The 27018-nt window shown below is 45.1% G+C and overlaps 1 protein-coding gene across 6 annotated transcripts in view; it reads right to left on the bottom strand.

Annotated features, from left to right (window-relative positions):
* Nucleotides 1-27018, bottom strand: part of qkia (QKI, KH domain containing, RNA binding a) — a 72382-nt gene that overhangs the window by 37279 nt on the left and 8085 nt on the right. For all 6 annotated transcript variants that reach the window (XM_069662323.1, XM_069662326.1, XM_069662322.1 and 3 more), the window contains exon 2: nt 9256-9398. In XM_069662323.1, coding sequence (XP_069518424.1) covers nt 9256-9398 — 143 coding nt within the window. The remainder of the gene's footprint in view (nt 1-9255; nt 9399-27018) is intronic.

Here is a 27018-nt window from a genome sequence, read left to right as displayed (position 1 = left end):
AGAGCTATAATTATAATCTGTTGTTACATTTCCCCACTGCTGCCTGATGCTCCAAATTAGGGCTAGGCGATATGAAAAGTCCTATATCGTGATATAGGACTTTTCATACCTTGATAACGATACATATCACGATATAGATCGTTTTCTGGTAATTTAACAAATAATTAGTCTATATTAAATCCTATTTTTGGATAACCCTGTGTGAATTTAACACTTAAGTAAGTAATGGTACTGAGTATTTTCTTATTTTATTGAGAACTTTAGTGCAAACTTAACAATTTCAAGTCAATTTAAGGCTGAAAATAAATAAAATATAGCCCCAAACTTTAATGTGAAAATGTAATTTGATCATCTCTTCCTGTAGAGGATGTCAAAGGCATGGAAAGTAACACTTCCGGTGGGATTTTTCAAAGTAAAAGCCCAATCTAGCATTCTGACTCCCCTCGTTTGTTCACAATGCTTTTATTTTGAAGTGTTTCCGGGGCAGCGTTATTTCATTATTTACATTTCTAGGAAGTTTATAGGTTGATAAAGTCACTCACAAGGATCCTTATCGCGATTCCTTCTTAATTTCCTTTGAACTAAAACGTAGTCATAAATCTCACGTAGGCTTTAACCTACATTATCTTAGTAAAACATGAATTAATAACAGGGTACGTACTTAACTTCGGCGCGATCTCTCGCTCTCCCACCCTAGCTCTCTCTCGGTCTCTGATCATACGGTTGTTTTCGCGGTGTTAATTAAGGTCCCATTTCTAATGTAAATATGATCGTTTTCTGGTAAGACCAACCCCTGAATCTGCCCCTGGATATGGCAAACAGCCAGGTTAAGTGAAGTGACTGATGAATGTATATATTTTATTTACGCTAACGAGATATATCGTCATATCGCCCTGCCCTACTCCAGATGACTAGAAATAGAAAGCAATAAGTCATCCTAGAGTCCAACTTAGCAGGGACAGAAAAAGTATGTGCAACAACACAAACTGCAGACTCAGCACTCTCTTTCTGTCGTTGCTGCGCTCTTATTTCCTTGGCTCATTTCCATCATTAGAAGATTAGAAACACGCGGACCCATGGTGGACAAACTCTCCTCACTGCTCTGTTTCAGCATCATTTTATCTCCCTTTCCCCCCCAAGTTTTACACACAAACAAAGAAAAGCACATACAGTATACAGACGAACACGCGCGCACACACACACACACACACACACACACACAAAGCCCCCTTCAGGACAAGGGCTTACACTGACATTAAAGAGCCTTTGTTTAGCCCCAGTTATCGCTACTCCACAGGCGGGTTATGTTCTGCTCATATCTACGTCTTTGCCAATGTGTGTGTTTGTGAAACCGCAACGTATGGAGTGAACTCTTGTCGACACCCTCGGCACTCACATGGGTTTGTGTTTGTTTTTGTGGGAACGACTGAGAAGCAGCAACAATGTTCAGAGAATCAGAACAATTGTTGCCTTTGACGGCGTTTGTTTGTGGCGGCGTGGAGACAGGAAATGAGATCATGCTGAGGGCTCTGGCTGTGCTTGCGCACGGCTTATGGAAGAGCAGGGCCGGGCCAGGAGGAGAATACCGATCGCTTATTAGCCGGCCTCGCTGGGCTTTATGGAAATGAACAGTTGGTTCAGTGTAATGTATCAAAGCAAGGTGGGATCTGTGGTTACACCAGGCACGGACATCTCTCCCCGTCTCACTCCTTCCTCTTAACCAACTCCCTTAATGTTACAACATGTTGTGAAACAGCTCATCCTGAAGTAATGACCGACTATCTCAGCAACACTCCCCTTCTCCTCATGCCTTATAGCTCAAGGTTTTTGGAGGCTTCACTTTTCTGTTCCCATTCATATCTTCTGGAAACTGAGCGCACTTCCTTTTCCTCTTTCTCACAGCACACAGGATCTCGCCTTTCCTCTTCTGCGTATCCGTCATCCTCCCTTACCGCACGGGTCTCTCCCAGCACAAATCGATGTTTCTCTACGACTGCACACCACCTCCCCTGCCACCCGCTGGCCGCCTGCCTTTCATCACTCATTCATCTTTGGGCATAAAATGTTCCATCATTCAATTAATCCATCTTACTGACCTTCACGTATCGGGTCCGATCCTCGCACACACATGCACACGTAGCAGTTCAAACATTTCCACGCAGTAAAAGGACAGCAGGGGAAGGGGTTGTGGAGATGTGGAGCAGACAGCGGTTTGCACGCTCGATCAACAGGAGGGACGGAGGAGGTGAGGCCGGGGCGATGGAGGAGTAATATTTAAAGTTAGATTCCGATGGTGACATTTTCGCCTCAAAGCCCTGTAGACTTCAAAGCTCTTTATTCAGCACATCCAGCGTTTAGCGCCTAATCCATGACTCCTTTGATAATTCTGTTTGGGTTTATTTTGGGGTTGCAGGCAGAGTGGAAATACAGAGGAGGGAACACGGAGAGATGGAAGGCGTAAAGATTGATGTCGGCTAGAAGTTTGGAGGATGCGAGTGAAGGAAGCACGGAGCAAAGTTTTTGAACTTTCAGAAGTGAGCAACAGAAAGAGGAATAAAAGGAGAAGGGAGATGCTAAATAACATTCAGTCTTTCTCTCACTGTTCTTGCATTTATCACAATAAGTCAGTATACAACTGCCCTTTGACAACATTGAAAAGATGTGGATTATTGCTAGCCATGCTGAGCTACCTTAAAGCAGTAATCTCAAGGATTCAGTTTCGTTCTCTTTAGCGCCACCTATGGCAATAAACGGTAATTGCAGGAGCACACTTCCCACATATCTAGACAGTGTTGCATGTGTGACGTCCACGGTTGGCTCCGGTTGTAACTCTTGATTTTCCTCGCTGACGGTCGCTTTCCTTTTCAGACTGTTGACCTTCATCTGAGCGTCGAGTTTGTTTCTTTTTCTTTGGATTTTCACTTATTTTTGAAGTTGTATCTGTAGTCATCGATCTTTTCTTTGTTTGTTCAGCCATAGTAGATTACTGTTTACTTACAATGCTTGCAGAGACCGGAAAAGCAACCTCCTTTTCTAAGCAGGTTTTTCAGACCCGGAAAAACTCGCTAATAAATGCTGATTGTCTCTGTTCCCATTGCCAGTGGAGTATACTCCTGTCTGTCTCTTTTGTGCTGCGTCACCGTCTGACGTCACGAACGTGCCGGAGACAGGGTTAGCAAGCAACAGTACGGACAAAGAACTTACATTATACTCTTTGGTAAGCACCAGTGAAGATGTTACGGTGGTTAGGTCTTTATAGTATCAATTACTCATTCAGTCTGTTTATCAAATTCGGCGCAGACAAATTTGGAACGATGTTCGAGACGGGCAGTAGCATCGCGCTGGAAAGGGGCCAGAGATTAGTGTGTCGATTCGGGTTTTGTGTTCCCATCATTGCAGATCGGAGCCGAGGCGATAATTACCCAGGTCTGCTGCAGGGTCATTTGACCCGTGTCTGAACGCTGATTGTAACCTTTCCCATTAAGCAAAAAAGCCGGATGTTGGCGGTGGGAAAGGTGATTCACTGGGCGCCGCTTGTGATTTATTCCGTTAAAGCCGCTACAGACACCGAGTCAGTAATTCTGCAAATGTAAAGGCTTTCTTCAGTGGGCCATAGGCTCAATCACTATTGTGTTACCCCACTCGGATTCGGATAGATAGTGACTTAACAGACATTTATTTACATGAAAAGCTTTGAGATTATTACTTTAACAAGCTTTCTACTTCGTACCGGTCATATCTGGCCAATCCCAAATCCTTTAAATAGTCACAGCTGATCAGCCATCAGCTTCATCTTTGGTTGATTATCTACTTTTATGTGTGTTTAGGAATACTACGACATAATGTGGTTACTTTAAAAGGCACTTGTCTCATAATTCCTGTACCGGACCGTGCACAGAGACACTGTTTAAGCTCTGGATCCCTGTGTGGTCAGCCGCCTCCTTTGTCCTTCATTCTGCTTTGTCCTCCCTCTGCCTCTCAGTGTAATCACTGCAGAGACAAACGGGGCAACGAAGCACCAGACACCATCCACTTACAGTACACAAGCACACGTCTGTAATATGCAAGCAATCAGGGGCATTAGTGCAGTTATAAACACACATCTAACAGCTTACACTGTTTCCCTTCGTCATGTTAACTGTCTACAACAAATAGAGTCCTCTCTGTTTAAATCATCATTGTAATTACCCTCCTCATCAAACAGCTAACTAGAAAACCATCCGTTCATCAAATTATCATCATCGTGCATGGCTGGCTAGCTCGAGATATCAAAATCCTCCACTCTGCCGCTCTATCAGCGAGGTGAGGCGAGGTGTGGGGCGGTACATTTTCCAGGGCTGCTAATGACTTAAGGGGGTCAGAAGGATATCAGGAGCTGGCATGATAAGTGATGACACCCTCATGGGAACAAGCTTAATGACTTTCACCGAGCGGGGAGCTGGCCGGTTTGGTCCGGGCGATTTTACTGCAGTGAAACAGAGAGGTGTGGGACATCCTGTCTCCTCCAATCACCTGAGCATCTTTGTTTTTATGCATCTCAAATCTTTGTGCGTGTGTTTAATTGTCTGATTACTTGTTTAATTCTGTAAAGCATTTATGTTCTTTAAAAATAAGCACTATTTAAAGTGAGAAATGCCCATGTAGATGAGGACCTTTCTTCTAGCTTTAATAGACTAATAAACAACAACAAAATTACAATCCTCTGTGTCCGCCAACTCAGCCAACAGAACCTGTATTGATCTTCTTCAGCAGACAAGGTATTTGCTCTGTTCACTTGGATTCATTAGCCCTCAAAACACAGAGTAACAACCAAATAACGCAGACCTGCAGAGAGACCACACATCTGCTCCTCTGAGGTTTGTAGGTTCGGAGACGACAGGCGGAGTGGAAGAAACTGGAGGTGAAGGTTTTTAAAAAGGATTCCATTACTGAAGTAAACAGCCATGACACCCCAGACAAACACTAATGCCACAGAACAAACAGCTGAACTATGTGATCACTCGCCTTTCTCAGGCCTCTTCATGCAGGCGACAAGAGTTCAGACGGTCGTGTGGAGCAGTTGCTCACCAGCTTAGGCTCCCATTTCAGAGAGTCAGCACAGTAAAGGTGGCGTCTGTGTGCGTGCGTGTTTTCACTCCCAAGCGTTTCTTACTACCCAGTGACCTGCCCACAAGGCACCTAACAGTTTGCAAATACAAATACACTGGGAATAAAGCGGAGACAGAGGCGCACTTAAAAGACATGTCACACATCCTATCAGATGCCTGAAGGTCAAGGGAAATGACATGCTGCACCGTCAGTCAGCCGCCTATCAATGTGTGTGTGAGCGTGCGCTCAGGAGACGAGCGGAGCCACAGATAGCGTTTAATTGAAGGTTGAAGTTATCAGATAGCCCGCGACTCAGCTGTCAGTCAAGATGCAGTCACCGCGGTGACGCTTCACAGCGCTCTGCACCACTGACGACATCGGGAAATGGCTGACTTTGAAGAACGGCGAGGGAGCGGGTGCCGAGACACACCGGCAGACAGAGCGATAGAGACACGGGGGGCCTGCACACAAACACACATTTACAGACAGATGTGGGGCACACGGGCCAGAGGAGAGACACACTTAAGGGAATTAGAGTGGAAGCACGCTGGCAAGGCAGGTTATTTTGGTGGAATTGACATGCCGCACTGCATCCAGGCACCAGGACAATCTAATTATCTCCTGGTGAAACGAAAGCAGGCGACACCGAGGTGGGACAGGAGAAGCTACAGTGTAAGGATACGACCAGTACAGGTAATCGGGAGGTGTGTTTTTCAATGAAAGTAGAAAGCAGGTGAGTGTACTGCAGGTGTCCCACAATGACGGGAACAGTGAGGAAGGAGGAAAAAGGAGGGGAAACAGTATGAACGCTGATAAATCTTTCATGACAGGTGAGCTGATGCCAAGAACACAAAACACAGACTTGGGCCATCAGTCGCTGCTTTCTTGGGAGAGCCTCGAGTTGCGTCAGCCAGACACACACACGCACACAAAGTGCACACACACATGCCTTTCAATGGGGGGAATCTGGGAAATCAAACGGAAATGTGAGAGGGGGGAAAATATTCCCAAGTCTAATAATCATCATTACAGTTTCCTCTCCTTTTAGCAGCGGGCAGATGGGGGATAGGATGTGGCATTTTTCTTCATTTCCTTCATCATTTCTTTCCTCTCTTCCTCTTCACGCTGAGCCTACATCATCCCCCCTCTTACCCCACTATACCAAATGATTCCCCTCTGTATCCCCCATGGAAACACTGACTGTAAGTGGGTTTAGACAAACGTTCTTAAACTATGGACGCTCAGGTTAATGCGCAAGCAGGTTGAACTCAGACTTTATCTCTGTGTTGTGTTTTGATGTGACCAGTTTTTGCTCATAAACGCGGTTCCAAACAGGTTCTCAGAGCAGGAAGAGACAAAAAAAAAGACTCCATCTAGAGCTGCTGCTGATTTCCCCTGGTTCCAATCATCACATCTATATATAACAAAGCTATCTGGTATTTCCCTGTTTTGCTGCAGACCTAATGACCCCACTTGGAGGACGGGCCGTGCGTGTTTACACCACAATAAAGCATCTGAGTGAAATATGTGCCATTTCTGCAGCGTGCACGAGTTTCCCTCTGATTGCGCATGCATCGTGTGCATGTTAAGTGTGTGTATACATTTGTGTCTGCTAAGGTCATCAGTGAGTCATCTCGGCCACCAGGGGGAAGCCTAATTAATTTAGAGGCTTTCACGGCAGCCCGTAAACACAATACAGAGTTACAGCCCTGCTCTGCACGGAGCAGCACGGCACATGGAGCAAAGGGAACACAAGGGTCATGTGAGGATGCCACACTTAATAGTTTGTGTGCTTCCGTGTGTATGTGTGTGTGTGTGTGAGTCACTCCATTAGTGTTGCTCCAGCCACCGGTGGCAGCCACATTTTCACAGACCTCCCGCACTCTTCTATAAAACGGAAATGGCCTTCTACAGGGTTAGCACCAAACCCACCCGCCTACACACCCACACACACACAAGGCAGGGAATTCAGCAGCAACAAATCTAACAATGTTAGCCTTTTGTCTTTAAATAGCAATAAAAGTATTAAAAGAACGATTAAACAGAAATAAAAAGCAATCGGGACAGATAGGAGACAGTCCCGTGACCTCAAGTCCTGCGCCAGAGATTAAAGGTGAGAGATTTGGTTGATTTAACTCAAGCTTAGAGGCTCGGGTCTGTACTGAGGGTCAGCCGGAGCTAAGCTAATCCCGGCTAGTCCCTGGTGCCCTTTATCAATTCTGTCAGGGGGAAAATGCAGTCCACGCCTGGCCGGGCCTTGCCCTGCTCCGCAGTGTCTCTTATCCTTCGTCACCTCCCTCCATTCACTTCCTCGCCGCAAGCTGCTGGGATTACGAGGAGAAACTCCTGCTCCCCAAGACGTGACACGAGCGTTCATGTGTGTGCCTAAGATTACTATGAGGACAGGGAGGTGACTGACCGAGCGTGGTCAAAACCTCACACACACACACACTTTCTACAGGGTCTGCACACACACTCGCATTACTCATTACAGTGTTTTCCACACAGGCAAAGATAAAAGCAAAGTGCTAGTAATAAGAGGGAGAATTAAGAAGTATTAAAATAGCTTGTAAGAAACAGCCTCCATGTAGGGTAATATATTCATTCAAACATTCTCAATAGACGAAACAACCCTCGCAGTTATTAGTCATTCTGTGGGGAACGCTTTGTCGTGCACTATTCTTCTCCAGCCGTGTGTGCATGTTAGGGATGTGCATTTGTTTTTGTCTTTTGGACCGGTTAACTGACACTCTGAACGGTTAATAACCGGTTAAACGACAAGATTAAAATGTACTTTTTGGATTGGATAAAAGTCTGGGACTAGGGATGGTAATTTAGAATTTTCTTACTTATAAATCATTAACCTATAAGAATTAAAGATCATTTTTAGCTCATTCTGATGCACGCTCTCTCTCAAGCTCACAGAAACACACACACACACAAGCAACTAAGAGGTACATTTATTATAATCCTCAAACATAACTACCTGTGGCACCGACAATCCTGCACACAGATATTAATACACTGTCCAGTGTCCTGAATGGACCTGACGGCGTGTCTGGAGTTTTAAATACTTAATGAGTCACGCTGCTGCGCCTCGTGCGTAAATGTGAAGTTTTGTTTCTGCTCAAAAACAGTCAATAAACCTAAAATAGAAAGGGCCAGGCCTGCACCAGTCCTTATTTTGGAGGAGACAGTTTGTCTACTGGTTTTAGTGAACATGTCGACATGCTGTGGGGTTAATCTGGTGCGCACTCTGTTGACTGTGAGACCCGCCGCGGAAAATACATGCTCAGACGAGTTTTTTACCTGTTTAACTGCTCGGTTCATTTTGCTCCCCTCTCAGGCTCAGGTCAGCTAACGACAACAAAACATGCGTTTCCCAAATGTTTATGTATATTTAAAAAAACAAACATTATATTTAACCGTTTAACTGGTAGTATTAACCAGTTAAAATTCTTAACTGTCGGTTAACCGGTTAAAGTGCACATGCCTATAGTACATGTGCATGTAAATGTGTATTTGCAGCTGCTCTAACCAGTATGAGAGGTAAGTCCAAAAGATTTAATCTCATTCAACTGAATATTCATAAAACTGCAGTTAAGTTTTCATGAAACTCCTCCTCTCCCTCTCAGTACTAATCTACCGCCGAGCTGGCCGATAAACACCCCAGCATGCCAAGTTTTTCCTGAGACCAGGACCTATTTAGACGGCCACCTGATACAGCTTTAACCGCGGCCTGTTAACAACTTGCTCAACACGCTTCAAGTCTAGAAACTATTGTTTGATATAAACGCAAAAGGCAAGAAGCCAACAGGTTAGGAGAGAAGACAGAGCTGTAAGTAGAGACTAAAAGGGTTAGCACTACTGAGCGAGCAGGAGTGTACAGCAGACAGAATGAGGCAGAAACAGCGTGTATGTCCTCGGCGCTGACAGACTACTGAACTAACGACAGCTGCCACTGCAGTGATGACACACCATAAGACACATGGCCTCAGGCAAAAAGACCAGCTAAGTGTTTGTGTGTGTGGACGTGCGCGAACACAGAGAGGAGTTTTGAATCTGTTACAGCTGCTGATTTAGCGTTTGATACACACAGTTTGCAGGAATCCAGTGTGAGCATCAGTGTTTAGCTACAGCAGCGAGATGAATAAAGCGGCTACTTACATCGGGGTACTCTTTGACAGGCACGAACAGTTTTTCCTGCAGGTGGACGATGGGTCCCATAGGCTCGGGCAGCTCCAGAGGGTGTCTGTCCACAAGGCCATTCACTGTGTCGCTGTACATGTCTTTACGCACTCTGTTGATCTCTGAAACACAGCAAACACCGACACTGTGGTTAAGCATCAGCACAGCAGCAACACAATCAAACAGCATTTTTTTATTTGATATTTCACTGTCATATTGATTTTCACTCCCAGGCAAAGGCTTAATGTAGCATATAAATCTTTGTTGTAAAAAGAGAAAAAGGGGGAAAAACAACTGAGTTTTTTTCACTCGCCTTGAGTAATGTTTGTCATTTATCGACAAACAAATGTGTGAGTTTGTTTTTTGGAGAGTACACAAGGAAGTATCACAGCCTGAGAGTGTGGAAATGTGTGACAGTTGAGCACGGGTGCTTTCTAATACCTGCAGGAAACGCGATTTTTCAGAGCAAACTGCCTGCACACGAAAAAATGTGGAAGTTTTTCTATATTCCAGAGAGAAAAGTGAAGCGCTGCATTATTTAGGGGTTAAGGACACTGTCTTTCCTTTCTGCCTGATGCTCCCGTGTGGCTGTGCTCTAATAGAGTAGCCTGCGCGGGCGAGCAGGTGGGCAGGCGAGATGCAGAGAATCGCTCTGGTTCGGGTACATGCCTTCAGATCTGATGCCTCTGTCAGATAAAAATAATAGACCCCCGCGCACACGCAGCTGACAGGGGGCTACACACACCTCTAATTCATTCACACACACAAGAGGAATGCAGGTCGAAAAAGCCTCCATTCATCCTGTGTGTGTGTGTGTTAAAAGGACACACACACACACACAAGTTGTAACTTTCCACACTACAGAAGCAGTCACGCCGCGGCTGGAATAACAACTGAATCAACAGTAACTGGGAGGAGAAATGTGATCATAAAAGGGGGGCGAGTACGTTTTAAGTCGGAGTGTAAAACAGCTGAAACAAAATGGTCGTGCTTGTGACGCCTCGAGGCATGATGTGTGTGTGGGGTGGAGAGGGGGCGGGTGTGAGGCGCTCTTTCCGTCTCTCATGAGACTGCAGGCAGTTGGGAGTTTAATTTTAAACTCTCGCTGGGGAACCTGACACTCAACTATAGATGCCCTTAGAGGAGCATGCCTGACCTCGAAGCCTTAACCTTACACTGAGGCAGAATTAGAAGGAGGATTAGACTTACATAATTAGGGTTTTGAGTAGGCGTTGTGTTTGTTTTAAAGTTGGAATAATTGGACACTCTTAGTAATACACACTGATTAAGTTGTGGGATAAGTTCGGGGGGATTTCCTGTTGTGTTTTCTCAGGGCAAAGTCGATGACAGACTGACAAATGTGTGATTGATGGGCTTCTGGACGCTGACAAGCTAACACACAAACATCTGGCCTGCAGCTGCGTGGACAACACCTGCGAGACAAAGTCAAAACACATTCCAGCAGGAGGCTCGGCCCAGGGCGAGTCGTTCCCTTAACAACATGACCTCAGCGCTCTGAGGTCCACACAGATCCTCCCTGTCCTCCCGGAAGATGAAATCATCCTCGTGGTATCCGACCCACGGGACGGATTACATCAGTCCAAACCGACACCCGGCGGCTTCGGGGCCGCATCCGGGCTTCGTGTATGAGCGGAGGGGCTTGGCAGTGATGCATCACGCAGGGAGGAGATCGGGACATATCGCAGGGAGTGGTGGGAATATGACAAACAGGACGGTGAAATGCATGTGATTGTGTGTAGTGTGTCCAAAAGAGCGCTCAAATAAGGCCTTACGGTTAAAGAGACAGTGTTGGAAATTCTATCCACAGCTCATAGTTTGTATTTCTGGAGAAGCAGCTCGCTATTAAAAGGCCTTCTATAAAAATGAAACGCACCTACTTCCTATAAATCTTCCAACCGTACTCGCTGCGTCTGTCACTTCAAGCTAACATTATTAAACACAGAAGAGCTATTTAACAGACCACTGGTGGGCTAAGCATGTGTGTAGAAGCCATCAATGACGGCGAGGAGAGGGAGCCAACGTTCTGTAGGTTGGAAAAAAATCGCTTCTCTGCACGTAGTCTGCTACAAAAGCAAATATACTGGATGCTATTTGCACCGAAGATTATTCATTCTTCAGATTAGCAGAGAAAATAAAAAGAGGAAGCGTGCGCGTGTGACAAAACTACCCAACAACCAGCAGCAACGGCAGCAGCAGCAACACCCCCTCCTCCTTCTAATTCTGTTTCCTCTTGCTGAAATGCCACATTAACATAAGGGGGCCGTGCTGGGCCATCAGTGGAGACGTGCGGCATTTGACAACCTCTAATTTCAGTGCGGCAAGTCTTTTCTGAAGCGCTGCGCTCACCTAAAAATTACCCCCTGCCTTGCACGACCGATGAAATCATTTGTCTGGCTGTCCACCCTGGCAGAAAAAAGGCTGATTTTCAAAGAAAGACACAACAGGAGGAGAGCGGGGATTACTATCTCTGTACGAATAAAAGCAGAAAAAAAAAAGAAGCAGGGAGGCCAGCAAACGAGAACTTTTCTTTGCATTGCATTTGGAGTATGTACGCGTTTAGCAGCTATCTCAGAGGTGCTATAGTTCCCCTGTTACTCTTCCTCAGCTATCTCGCAGCTCGGTGTGTGTCATCCACAGCCTGACTCAGCAAACCGCACACACATAAACTGCACTTTCTGTCAAAGCTGTCTATTTACCTGTGGGGGGGGGGGGTGCCGGCGTACAGACAGGAACAAAAACACAGACACACTCAGGAAGAGATCATAATATCTGGGTTTAGTGTTTTACCCAGACATCTGTCAGGAAGAAACAAAAATCAACCTTGAGAGTTGTCGGAGGGCAGAGAGGAGGCAGGTGTGACGGGACAAAGACAAGAGGGAAGAGAGGGAATGATAACCAGAGTGCTGAGCAAGCAGCTGTACTCCTCTTGACTCGCGCCGCTCTCTTCTGCCTCGGTGTAAGTTAAAACCAATTTCATTTCATCCATGTCTTTTTTTTGTTTCTTTCAGTTTCTGCCCTTTCTTCTCAAAATCTGCAGCGAAGAAAGAAAATGTCACAGGCTGTGGCTGCGGATCCATCTGCCCTTTGAAAGCTCAACTAAAGAGACGTTTTTGCCTCATCTTCTCGGCGATCTCGGAAATTGAGGGAGATAAGAACCTAAAAGGGAAGGACAGGGGAGAGGCAGGTGGAGGGGTTTGAGAGGCAGTGGAGTCGGGATTAAGGGAGGGGAGGTGGCTGTATGTTTACTAAGTCAGGTGGGTGGATTTAAAGCGTTAAAGTTCATTCTTAACCTTGGACAGGGTGGTTTGAAAAAGTCAGGCTGTTTTTCTGGGACTTCCTCAGCTCAGTTGTCATGTGGCTTTAGCTCTTCTATCACATTAACAGTTAGCACATGACAAGGGTTTTAAACTTGAGTCATATGATGAAAGCGGAGCTTTCTTTCTCCACAACAACTGACTGCAAGCAATCTTCTTAGGAAGACTGTGAGAGGCCGCTGGAAGCTCCAGATTTTAAGCAACTAAAAGTATCTAGAAACTTTTTTTTTTATTTAAGCACAATGTTTAGATAGTAAACATAGATAAATAAGCAGAGATACATTCTTACTTGAAAGAGGGGGTATTTGGCTGTTTCACATTTTAAGACATATATAACTTTACAATGTTGGATGTTCAGACTAAACGTGGGTGAAGTTTCAAATCTGTAGGTAAAAGTTTGTTGGAGTAATGCCCAGGCTTCTCAGCTCAGTCTGCTGTGAATGCCAGGTTTCACACAGTTTTTTCTACACGCTGCACTCTGTGACATCACAAAGTGCAGCCTCGGCACGCTTCGGAGAGCCGGCCAATCAGAAGAAAGCCGGCTTGTAGGGGCGGGGTTTCTTAAAGGGGCAGATCTGACTGAAGCCGCTTTCCCACCAGGCTTTTTTGCTTAATGGGAAAGGCTACAATCAGACCCGGGTCGAATGACTCTGCAGTAGACCCGTAATTATCGCCTCAGCTCTGATCGGCATTGATGGGAACACAAAACCTGTGTCAACACGCTAATCTCCTACCCCTTTCCTGCACGCTGTTATGCTCTGTCTGAGCAGCGCTCGAACATCGTTCCAAATTTGTCGTTGCCGAGTTCGATAAACAGACTGAATGAGTAATAGATACAATAAAGACCTAACCACCGTAACATCTTCACTGTTTACTAACCCTGTCTCCGGTGCGTTTGTGATGTCAGACGGTGACGCAGCAGAAAAGAGACCGACAGGAGTATACTCCACTGGCAATGGGAAAAGAGACAATCTATATGCGGTCTTCCCTGGTCTGAAAAACCCACGTCAACGTGCTAATTTCTGTGGGTAAGGGTATGAGTCGTTTCAGGCAGAGGCTGTATGAGGGCCTGCACAGAGCACCAGTGTGAGAAACATGAGTTTTTATAATTGTAAATTATGCTAAGCTACTCCACAGGTATCACAGAGTGAAATATAAAGCTTTAAATCAGCATAATATCCCCCTTTAACAATAATAAATCTACTGATAATTCATGTAAAATGTGTGACAAAATTAAGCGAGAATTAGCCCTTCTGACCGACTACTAAACCCCTCACAATCGGTACTTCAGCAGGCAGACGATCCCGGCCATTCCAAAAATCACAAGTGGAAACAGCACCGAGTGGCGTACAGTCAGATTTTAACCCACACAGAGGCTATTACACATTGATCAGGCAAAGCAGAACTAGGCCTCAGTTGGAGAGTCATGTGCACCAGGGAGGAAAAAGATAGAAGGGGCAGAGGAAAAACAAATCCATTAAGTGAATCTAGTCATCTGAATGAGTGATATTTGACAAGAGTCAGCCACCATGAACTCAGCACCACGGGATGGGGAAGCTTTTCATTTATTTACGCCAAACATGATCTCACAGAAGCAGCGCTGCATTCAAGGGAGGGAGAGGGGGATGAGATGAAAGAATAGCCAGTCGAGGTAGGAGTAGTTTTTAACACGTAGCAGCTCCTCCTTCCTAACATGATCTAATGAATGTAAACACAGCGTGAGGACAAGCTCGGAGAATGTAACGGAGAGGAGGAGAGATCAAAGAGAGAAAAAGGAGAGAGGGCAGGGTAATATTAAGAACAATGGAGAGGTCCAGGAGGGATACTGTAATCAGGTTTAAGACCGGTGAAGATCATTCTGCTAGACCTGCTCCGTTAGAGAACAGGAACAAGTCCATTAAGAGCCCAAAAATAGACCTGCTCCGTCGCTGCTTTGTTCTCGCAGCAAAGTGTCCTCTGACCCTGCAGAGCACATCTGTCCACGTACGTGTGCGAGAGAGAGAGAGAGCGCAAGAAAAGGAAACGGCCGAGGAATCAGTGTGATCAGCTTTGCCTGAGGAAAGCAGCTTTAGATGCCTTGTGATGCCTGGTATTAGGCTGATAATATCTGGCACCTGAAACAGATTGAGTGTAACACCAATTAATGTTAAAGCCAGAATGATCAAATGTTCCTGTGTGCCGAGAGACTGGACGAGTCCTCCCTGTTTAGGTCGGTTTAAGATCAAAAAGTGTTCAGGATCACTCCGTATTTCCTGCTCGCACATGACTAGAGTTTCAATCACGATTTGAACAAGTGAGAAAAAAGGAAGCTGCTGGAAATATGGAAAGAAAAAAGTGGCAGCCATGTCCGCAAAAAAAATACAGCAATCACAGATTCAGCTAAATGTGCGCGTGCAGAGTGAAACAACACTCAGGCGAGGAACAAGCCTTTTCACTTTAAAGCTGTGCACTTTAGCAATCACAAAGCCCGGGTACCCGTTGCAAGCGAAAGGATTTGGGCGTTTAATGCATTCCTGCCCTTTATTCACGGCACAGACGACTTTATCCAAGACGACACTCCACTTCAACAGTTTAGGGGTTTGGCAGGCCAAGCATATGAAAGACGGAGGTTTCTTTTAAAGCGGAGAGCAGAAGTATAGTGCGCATTGGTGGGGGTGACTGAGCCATGAAAACGTATGCATTTCTGGGTCTTATCTTCTACTCACAGCTGCCTCTTTCTCCCCCTCCTTCTTTGTGAAGAAAGAAGTTTCCGTTTGCTTCTGTCTTATTTTAACTTCCTAATCTTTGATTTAAGAGAAGGCCTACACTGCGTTTACCTTTGATGTTCAGGCACACTATTCCTGGGCTGCTAATGAATATCCTGTACTGTGAGTACTGTATGAGAACAGCAGATGTATTTCAGCTCTTACAAGAAAATACCATGTTTAAGAGCAGCTAATGCTAACTACACTATAATGTATAGTAGGAGTGCAAAGGATGCTCGGCCTCGTATGTGACTTATTTCACATCTGTAGAACTGGGAATTATGGGGGAAGAAAGATTCCAGTTTCAAACTTGTAATACTAGAAATCAGGACGAGCAAGAAAAGATCAGACAAGAAGTGCAGATTAACATTGTTCAACCTAATTAAAGCCTCCAACTTATGCATGACAGCATTACCCATGTGTGTCAATTACGTGCCGTAGTCTGAAACACACAGGGGTGTAAGTCGTCCTCCCCTATGGCATGCATGCAGCCACTTTGCACAGATTCAATGACAGAAAAGGCCAATGATTAATAATGGCTGTTTATTGCTGTGCATATAGCCTGTTTCCCACTGGTCAAAACACCCGCTAACACCTGCTTAGTGGGAAATGTTACAATCGGCATTCAGACCCGGGTCAAATGACTCTGCAGTAGACCCGGGTAATTATCGCCTCGGCTCCGATCGGCATTGATGGGAACACAAAACCCGTGTCGACACGCTAATCTCCGCCCCCTTTCCGGCGCGATGCTATGCTCCGTCGGTAACTTCTGTGACTTCTCGTCATCTCAGCTACAAATTCCGCCTGTCTCCGTCCAGGCAGCACTCGAACGTCGTTCCAAATTTGTCGCCGCCGGGTTTGACACACAGACTGAATGAGTAATAGATACAATAAAGACCTAACCACCGTAACATCTTCACTGTTTACTAACCCTGTCTCGAGCGCGTTTGTGATGTCAGACGGTGACGCAGCAGAAAAGAGACCGAAAGGAGGATACTCCACTGGCAATGGGAAAAGAGACAATCGGCATTTATTAGCAATGCTAACGTTCATTCAGACCGAGAATAGTTTCATAATCAAGCTGGAGCAAAACAGGAATATTGGGTTTTATTTTTAAGAGGAGGAATCCGCAGTTGCAGCAACCAACAACTTGAATGTATACATTTCCTTTGAGCACTGAGACACTTTAAAACGTGTTAACCTTTTCTTTAACTTTATAAGACAGTTCCTCACAATGTATTTCAACCATCAAATTTCCAAACAGTACTAAAAAACCACATCTCAGCTCTGCTTTCCTGTGACTCATTCCTGAACCCTGACATGAAGTGAATATCAGCGCAGTCCCCACAGGCTGAGGGGGTCTAAATGGCTCTAGACAGAAATGACGGCGCTGTTTGCTGGCAGCCGGGGGGGAGAGATTTATGTTGTGTGTCAGGGATTCTCCTGCAGCAGGCTGCGTAAAAAGCTCCAGCGTCAGGTCTTTAAGTAGATAGGCCACTAAATAAACGTCTGGCGTAATAAGGTTTCGGGATTTTCACCTCCCTGTCGCACACAAACACACATGCTCGCTCATCTCGTGGGTGAATGGCAAGCCAAGACACAGAAGAACGTTGCTTTCATCCCAAATGGAAAAGAACAGTTGATGCATGCTTCACTGCTAAAATGCTAACACTATTACAGACAAACGATCTCTCTAGAAAGTACAGAAAGTCTATAAATATCTGGTTTGCAAATGTACGCTAAAGCACATTTATGTACCTGAAAGCAGCACGTTCCTCATCATCGATAACGAGCCGAAGCTGCCCCGAAAACACATGAAGCTAATGACTCACATAACATTTAACTGTGGTCGAACAATATTCAGGAATGCGTGCGCCCTGACACACGTTTCACTACACATACACATAAAAACAAACACCCAACCAAACATTGAAACACCCACACATACACACACATGAGCTAATGAGCTTGTGTGTGTTTGGAGGCAGGGCTCTCCTGAGAGACTGAACCCACAGAAATAGCACTCCACATGGAAGGAGGAGGGAAACCGCCTTAGAGGAAAATCTGCTGAACAAATACAACAGGAAATGGTGCTACATCTCGCCTCCACCTTGCTCCACTAGCCCGTGCCACGTAGTTAGTATTTTATCCAAAAGCCCTTAGTTTATAAGAGAAGTTGAACACGCTTTTACCTCCCTACTGAACCCCTGGGACTCTGTGTGCTAAACGCACAACGTGTAGGTGTGCTGGTAGCCAAAAACAGCAATCAGCAGAGCCATTAATCATTAGCAGTGGCAAACGCAATGCTTTTTTGTTGCTGTCAGTTTGCCTGCATGCAGCAAAAAGGGAAGAAGTGCCAAGCTGAATGTGGCTTACTGCGTCTGCTGGCAGCGCCGGTGACGGTGTGCTATAGGAACGTGTCATAGCACGTTAGTTTGGTGATTAAACAAAGCAAACAGACAAGCAGACAAGGAGAGTGGGAGGCAAGAAGGAGGCAGAAATAGCAGGAGAGAGGGACAAAAGGGAGTGAATACGCCGGGAAGTAAAGTGTTTTCCATCCCAAAAAACACCAAATTAGCCTAAAAAGGAAATTCAGTTTGACAAAGAGGGGCTGTCGTCACGCAAATACACTTTGTAGTTGCCGTAAGACTGGACTGTCACTTTGCAACCCTCTGCTCCAGCAGAGACAGATGAACAGGTGCAGTGGTTTGTCCTGGAAAAACCTGGCTCCAAAGTAGGCCAAGTTAACTGAGGCTTTGCGAAGGCGTTGTGATGCCAATTTAGAGACGATGATAATCTGGGAGGCAAAGTCATTAAACAACTGTCAAGTGGCCAAGTAATACAGTCTCACACAATGCCCCGAGATCGTGGAAGACAAATCTTAAAAGTGCGATCAGTCAGAGAAAAACATGGTGCGGTGTCAGAACTGGTGGCTTGTCACATGTTGGAAATGAGAGACAGAATGAAGATGATGGGAGTTGTTGCCAAAACACTTCATCCATTGGTTAAATAAATAATTGGCCATTATTAAATCCATATAAGCCATTTAAAAATATGACGTGTATTTCGTTGTGGCATTTTAAAGATTTAAGAATATCTGTCTTGTAGAGGGCATTATTTTTACTCCTGAACTTCCACACCAAAGTCATCTTTTATTGAGGCCAATTGGGTCTTTCTGGTTGTCTTTTATTCTATTATATATTTTATTATTATTAATAAGTAGGGGAACAAAGCCAGTGAGTGAGTGAACCCAGATTAGGCTTTGAACTAGGGCTGAGCGATTTAGACAAAAAGATTTAATTGCGAATATTTTGACACAGATTGCGATTTCAACATGATTTGCGATATTAAAGGGAATCATCATTTTTACATCTTTATTCTCATTTTCATTGAAAAACATATTCATGCTGTGATTATGGTGTTTTTGTGGGAGTCTGTACCAAACAAAGATATTTGATACGATAACAAATATTGCGCCTCCTGCGATTTGAATGCGATGAACATTTCGATTCATTGTTCAGCCCCACGTTGAACCCACAGCTGTTATTTCCAACAATAAACTGGGAGCAGAAAATACTCAGAAATATTTGGTGTAAACAAAATGCAGCATCACTTTCTCAGACTACTTCACCAAAATGGGGTTTTGCACAGCCAGTCAGTCACATTTGGCTCAACTACTGTGATAAATAATTTAAATGATTCCTAAAAAGTTGCAGCGAAATCCCTCCGTGTTCTCCCATCCCGAGCCTCACAGTGAAATGAGTGATTCCGACAGTATCTGCTGAGCTATTAAGACTAAAATTAGAACAAGAGATCATCACATTTGATGATGTGGAACTGCTTTATGGGCCTGTGTGCGGGTTGGGGGCATGCTGGCAGCTCAATGAGCCATAGGAGTGCCAGTTTTGTGCTCTCAGTGGGGTCTACCATGGAGTGAGGTGAAACTGGCAGGGAGGGCTGGTTCAATACTGAACCATAATGGCTTACTCTTAATGGTTGCCGCAAGGGGCCAACGTTCATTACTCTCTGCGTGGGGGGACTTTCAACAGGCTCATGGGGTGAAACTTGCACACTCACACACACTTAAAGTTGAGGGAGGCACCCCAAGGCGACTGAGGGAGGTGAAAAGCTACAGAAACTGTTTTCTTTCCTTCACACGCTCACACACAATACAATTCCCTTACAGGAGGGAGTGTTAGTGCGGCGGTTTACAGAATGCCAAAAGCTCCTTTTTCAGGTCGGTTTCATAACGTTGCTAATTATTCAGCAAAAATATTCTAATCCAGCACAGCAAAAGCCAGAGTTCTGTGCTAATGCTTCCTCTTGCCTGGGTTCACCTTTTAAAGCAGCCCAATACCCTGGCTCAGCTGAAACAGCCGACATAATGCACACAAATGCAGACTCAGGCTCCCTCGGAAATACCAAGCAAAGATGGGCTATTTTACTGCTGCTTTCGCCATCTAAAGGGGGAGCGATATGTAGCGTTAAATTGGAAGCCACAGTAATAGTCATTTAACAGGCTGGTTTCAAGAGAGAAGCCTCATGAGCTGCAAATGGTTTCCCAAATTTTAGAGGATATACTCAGTCAAAAAAATAAGGAAACAGCCTGCCTCGACTGAGCAACAAAACAAGGAGGGAACCCACTTCTTACTTCCAAGAGACGTTACCTGAATCTTTCCACGAATACTAAAACATGATGCTTTGCTGTGACAGGAGCAGTCAAAACTGGTTGGATTAATTAGTATGAACACAAACAGGAACTCAAAGCATGAACAAAGCATGCGAGTAAACAGCCAAACAGATTGTTGGTTCTCCTGCATCTCGTGGGAGCTCATTTCACAGACTCTACCTGCCAGTGAAATCAGGCAAACAAACAGAAGCGAGACCTGAGCTGTGCTCGCGCGGTGCTACTCAAGAATCCCTCTCTCACTGTGCTTTAACCCATTTAACTCCACTGTCAGCGTTCCGATGGATATCAACGCGCCGCCGAGGCATCTGGAAACACAGCCTTTTTATCCGCCGAGGCCCCGGGCATGCTACAAACATGCATCTGCACTTGCATAGACGTACACGCACGCCCACAACAATGCAGGGGATGGGATATAAATGAAGCACAGGATGCCTGCTGTGAGCTGAACGAGATGTGAGAATACGAGATAAGGATGGGGAAGAATAACAGGATGAGGAGTCAGGATGCATGCTGATGGGACACATGTATGTTGATTCCAAGAGCAGCCCCCGGCCCTATTATTTTTGCCCTGGAAACATTTCCTCCGCCTCTTTAAATGGGGCATCCCTGTCTTTTGCCCACTACCTGAAGGGGCGACATAAGATTGACATTACCCGTCAGCAGTCAGACCAGCTCTTGTTAAGTTTTAAGGAAAGACTAAGCCTCAATGGGTGTCCAAAGAGTTTAACTAGAGCACAGATTAGAGGATCTAAAAGCGGCAGGCACGATTAATCTATTAAACACATCTTAGCCGTGTCTCCCCCTCCACAGGGCTGCCCCCCCTCCGTCATGTAACAATGGCAGGAAAGGTCCAGCTGTCAGACGAGGAAACAAGAGAGGAAGAGAGAGGAAGGAAAAAGGCTCTGACTGTCAATGTGACTGGAGCAGATAACATGCACTGCGCTTCCTGTCCCCACCCCTGTCACTAAGGAGACCACAGTGCTCACAGCCAATGGGAGAGATGGGAGGGAGGGAGGGGATTTTGGCATGACTCCCCAGCATCAGTTTTAACTTTACGTCTCAATGACATCTTATCTCCATCTTTGTCCTCTGATTCAAAGGGGTCGTTTTAGATGCTTTAAAAATGCGTCAAAATAATCTAAGTGGACGGGGAACCATGCTTTTGATTGGGTTATTAAGTCTGCTAGAAGAAAAGGAAAACATGAAGGGAACAAAGGCGATTCAGGACAGGAGGTCATATCCATCAGTTGAACAGTCAAATGCAGCCGTGACTTGTGTTGTGGTGAGAGCAGATTGGAGCAGCAGGAACCTGCCAGAAGTCAACAAACAGATTTAAAAAAAACTCTCTTTATCACACTGCGTTTGGTCGGTGGAGGAATGACAGAATGAGGAACAACCAAATTCCTCTCCCTCTTTCATTATCAGCGAACGAGGTCACTTGATTACAACAAGAAAGCATGGATGACAACAAAGCGACAACTGCCTTAAAGTGCGCTTCATCAGCAATTAATATTCAATCCAGTTTTCTGTGTCAGACATTCACAGCTTCATCAAACGCAAAAACTGAACGACATTTTAAAGCGAAATGAGGCCAAGGTGGAAACTCAAACGCGAAAAATCTGCAGGTACGAGGCCTTGACTTCCTTTCCCTTTCCCATGTGCCGCAGCTATGACTCAATAATCCGAAACGCTATCATTAAAACACACTGTTATGATTGCTTCGGTTTAAATAACAGGCCTACAGTTAAAATATTACAAAGTAAATATTGTCATAATCTGATGCAATAAAACCCTACCTTTATGGCTCTTATCATAAAGCTGTGATAAGGCTGTCACGGTGCCAGGGAGGCATTGATTCAACTGTGGGTGATTCACATGCTGTAGTTGGTGTTGTATTCGATTGAATTTTAATGAAAAACAACAACAGGGCATTAATAGAGAGAGCTCAATGTCATTCTTCCTTTGTGATATACACGCGCTCGTTAGCAGTTAATCAGCTGCACCTGGCAACAACAAACGCAGAGGTAACAGGTGAGCCAAGTTGCTGGAGTTGTCGTGCTCCTATCTTTTTAGTGGTTATAATAAATTGAGGACATTTAGGTTTATGTTGCCAGTGCTTTTTAGCGTCATCCTGTATGTTACTTATGTTCAGCTTTCATTATCTTGAAGTGGTTCTGCAGTTGCAATTAGAGGAGACTGTGATGCGTTTAATGCTATGCAGATTCTGAACAAGGAGGATGTTTCAATTCACTATGCAGGCAAACCCGAGAAGGTGCATTACTTAAAAACACAGGACAAACAGGTTACATTGCAACGTGTGTTTGTGCGTGTCAGCCTCTCTTTCATCCCCGGGCACAGGGCCTGCCGGGGCTTGTAGCTGCCTCCTTAAGTTCAACTCCAACATCCATTCAGTGTCTGTCTCTAGCTGTGACAACACATCACAGATGTTGTTGTGTCTTTGTGCTGGTTCTCCATTGTGTCTGCAGCCTAGCATACCATTTATCAAGGATCTCAATCTTACCACTTCAAACGCCTACTCGTAGAATAAAAAAATCAGACGTACAAGAAATGTGTTAAATGTCTGGATGGATGTGCATGATCCTCTGCCAGGACTACACTTGTTCAAGGCCAAGTACCCAAGGATGGATGTGTGGTAATCATAAGTCAAAGAGGTACGTAATGATTCACTATGAAGAACAAACAGGCCGGGCACTGTTTAGAGATGCTGAAAACTCCCTTGGTGTCTGATGCACTTCCAGATATTAAGATTGACAATGAAAGGAAGATGAAAAGACTCCTCCTGACCTACTCCCTCCCGTCTGCACATCATCAGAGGAGCTGCGCTCTGGATATGCGTTTGGTCTGGTTGTCTTTTCCTGGAGATCATCCGGTTGATCTGTTTTGTCTGCCAAGTCGTGTTGAATGTACCATTAAAGCATTTAAAAACAAAGATGTTGACGGGGGCTGTAACAACTGGGTCAGATTGTCATAAAAGGGAGGAGAGGAAGAGTCGCCGACTCGCCTGTCATTAACTAAGCTTCCACCATGCTTAAGCCTTTAAACATTGATCTGTCTCAAAGCGCTTGGGTGTGAGGGCTTAACGAATCTGCAAGTGCATATGCATGTGCACAATTACAGCCAACGGGTGCAGGCATGTTGTTTTCTTTGCAACCCTGGGAGAGATTGAGCAGGGAGGTAAGCGCGTATTCCGGTCCCGAGCAGACAGTGAGAGCTGGGACTGATGCAAAGCGACAGACCACGTAACAGGCCTTTAATGTCACCACTGGTCCTCACATGAAAGAGGGAATGTAGCCCCAAGGCTCGATTTTTGCCACACATACTTAGCAGAGGGGGAGAGCTGCAAAAGAGGAAACAAACGGAAGAGGAGAGAGGGTGAAGTAGAGAGGAAGGGTGAAATGTGAAGGAACAGGAGATGAGAGAGGAGAGCACAAAGACAGAGAGGGGAAAGAGGGAGGCGGGAGCTTTAGAGTCACACTGCTAAAATAAATAGGTACAAAGGCAAAGCCAGGAAAATGTGTCATTCCCTCGGGAGATCTGATACAGATTTTCTCCTTTAGCAAACACTATGACAACGACAGAAGGCAATATAACAGAAACAGATGAGAGGGATGCATGTACATGTTTAAAGACAGAAAGGACGAGATACAAAGAAAGCAAACTGCAAACATGCCGTGTGCAGCGAGGGAGAGCAGGATTATACACATGGTGATGCGGGAGGAGGAGCGGAGATATAACGGAGGTCTGGTTCATTGAAAGTGTCAGACGCTCAATAAAAATAAGGCTGCAGGAAGAGCTCCCATCACAAACACCTGAAACTCATGTCAGACACACTCTCTCCAAGAAAGCAGAGTAGGGGAGAGATCGGGGGAGGAGAGGAAGGGAGGGACGGGGAGGGGAGGAGAAGGATTAAAGGGGACAGAGAGAGACAAGTCCATCACCTGGAAGTCTATTCTTCACCTTAAGGTGTCAACAACAGCTGGCACCTTGCTCGTGCCCGCACCTGTTTCCCCTGCTGTGTCTACACATCGTCCATCCCCAGCTGCCGTAAACCCTCCCTAGACCACGGCTAATGTTTGATATGCATTATTTTATTTGTCTGCATGTAAAGGGGATCACAAACATTCAGGTTCCAGACAAAACAGTTTGAGTCAAATCACTACATCTCTAAAATCTCTGTGCTCCTTGCTGGTGAGCTTGTCCTTGCATGTCCTGCAGGAATATAAATACAGCAGGTAGACAGACAGGAGCAGCTGCAATCTTATCCAAGAGGACAATAAAGTTACACCTTATAAGTCTTTTATGAGCAACATTCCTGTGTAATGACACTGAGCCAGGATGGCTGAAGGAAAGGCTAAAATGAGCAGGAGATGCGTCTACAAGGTACAGAGAAACTGTTTAACTGTGCCAGCTGGGTGATGCATTTAAAAAAGCATGCCCAGACTACTTAATAGTAACCTGTTAGACATGGCAGAAGGGATGTCGCTGCACACATTAGTTATTGCCAGTGTCCCTTTACATAGGGGATTTATTTAATTGTGAGCTATGTTACTAGGTGCAAGCTAGTTACCGTCCCCATTACACTGTCTGATTTTGTTTTATAGACCGTAAAAGGCCTTTTTTTTGTAGTGCAAAATATGCAAGGGTATGGCTAACAATTTACACACACAATGTACCCAAGGTAATTCTATTAACGTTTTACTTTTAAAGCGGTGTTTGTAGCAAGAAGCTTTAGACTTTCCAGGCAACATTAATAGAAAAAAAAAGACCTTCTTCTTTTAGAGCCTGGCTGATCTCTGTTGGACGATACTATCAGGCCAATATGGGCCTACCACAGATATTAGTATCAGTATATGTTTTCAATATGCAAAGATATATTACCTTATTGTAATTATTCTTTACTGAAGTAATTTGTTTAATAAAGCAGAGTTTTAAAAGTAGCTTTGCATAGCTATGAGGAGTGGGAATCGCAGGGTAACTCAGGACACAATACGTGGCCTACGATAATCTCATGTAGGGATGCACCGTATTTGATTTTTTGCCGATATGCCGATATTTTCCGACCCTTTCTGCCGATTGCCAATTTCAATACCGATATATCAGACGTGTTTTTTTCCACCTAATTGCAGAGAACATCAAGTCTCCCCATATAATGTCATTGATATGTAATTTCAAGCCATTATCTGCAGATACCGATAACGTGCCGATAATATCGTGCATCCCTAATATCACGACACAGCGACTCTGCGATAATTAGAGATATAAAAAGTATATATTCAATGCAGCTTAAAAATTTACATTATCAGGCCCCATATTGGAAATCGGTTATTTTTTCCTCTAACTGGTATCGGTATTGGTCTTAAACCCACATCGGGCGGGCTCTACTGCACGCTCCAAGTTTTCCACCAACATTCCACTGTGCGAGCCAAAGTGCATTGTGCGTATTTTACAGACAGCACTTGTGTGCATTCTTCTATGTGGCCTGTTAGGAATGACCCCGTGTGTGCGTCTGGCCCATTAAAGCACAAAAAGCCATTGTGCATCATTAGCCGAGGGGGGAGGCAGGCAGAGACAGAGGGGTGGAGTGTGGAGCTGAGGGAGGGGTCGTTGACCTTCCTCATAACCAACCAGATGACCTCATTCACAGCAACATAGGAATCCTCTGTCTCCCCCCACTGTTCTTTATCACATTCACCATCCTCCCATCGCTCTCGGCAGCCTTGCTCGTCTTTTTCCTTTCAGCGAACACAATCAATCAACTGAGCGGGGACGAGGCTCATGCTCACTAACCCTTTCATACGCACGGCGCATTCTTTCCTGCCAGCCAGACGTGGGTTTTTATGCCAGTCGTTCCTATGTTACACGCGGTGCTAAACAGCCTCTTTGTTTCACCAATTAAAGCCTAATCATACACAACCAGCCATTGTTTCTGCTCTGTAATCTCCTCGCAACCACTGAACTGATAAGGACAGACAGACTTAAGCCTCTCCACAAACAGACGACAGGCAGCCACAAACACTGAACAAACAGTCACATAACTGTTTCAATGCTGTCGTACAACTCTGACTTCATTTGTTTGCTGCTACTTTGGGTTGGGCGTGTTGCACATGGGCATAAATTATGCTAAGCAAATCATGTTTTACATTAGAGCACGCGACTGCGGGGCAGACAGCCACTGTAAGACATGACTGTGCAACATGTGAGCTAATTCTAGTTGGGCTACTGTGACATTGTCAGTGAGGCAGAGAGGACCCTGTTAGGAAAGTGAAACAGTGCTGAGTGGGTAGAACGGGGAGTAGATTAAGATATGAACAACTGTAAATGTCTGTATAAATTCCATCATAACAAGCAGGGACTTTTTCAATGAGTCGAGCAGTGCTTTGCTACGACACCCTCTCTGACATGATGACTTCCTTCCAAACACAGGCCTGCACAAACTGAAATGTGAGATTGAGTGTGGAGTCGGCCGGCACAGGTGGTTGTAACATTGTGAACTTGAATAACTTCAGTGTGGAATGAGCTCCTTTACCACTATCGCAAACTCACGCTGTACTTACAGAGAGCCTTTTAGCATGATCGCTTTGAGGCTGCTCTCCTTCCCCTCGTGCAGCCGTGCTTTGCTCTTTAAGCACATGACATGTGATCAAACCACACAGCCGGTCTTTAACATAGACCTTACCATTAATAGAGCTGCAAGCGCCAAAGGCAAGACTAGTAAAACGCAACAACAACATTGCTTATTTTACATAATAGTATCAAGTCGGGTTCAAATGTTTGCCTTGAAATATTTATGCAATCAATTTATATTCAAAAAAGCATTAAGTAGGAGCAAAGTGTAAGCTGTTTGAAAAAGGCCTGATGACTTCTGCTGCTATCTTTTCGTCACGCAACACCCGGAATAAACCGACAGCTGTTTGGAACCATGTTGACAAATTTGTTCACCTCAGTGCTGGAG

Source organism: Semicossyphus pulcher, unplaced genomic scaffold (genome assembly GCF_022749685.1).
Source record: "Semicossyphus pulcher isolate SPU_LCO1_2020_fin unplaced genomic scaffold, fSemPul1.0.p SCAF_14, whole genome shotgun sequence".
Classification (NCBI taxonomy): domain Eukaryota; kingdom Metazoa; phylum Chordata; class Actinopteri; order Labriformes; family Labridae; genus Semicossyphus; species Semicossyphus pulcher.
Note: the sequence above shows the minus strand (reverse complement) of the source record. Positions and strands in the feature narration are given on the sequence as shown.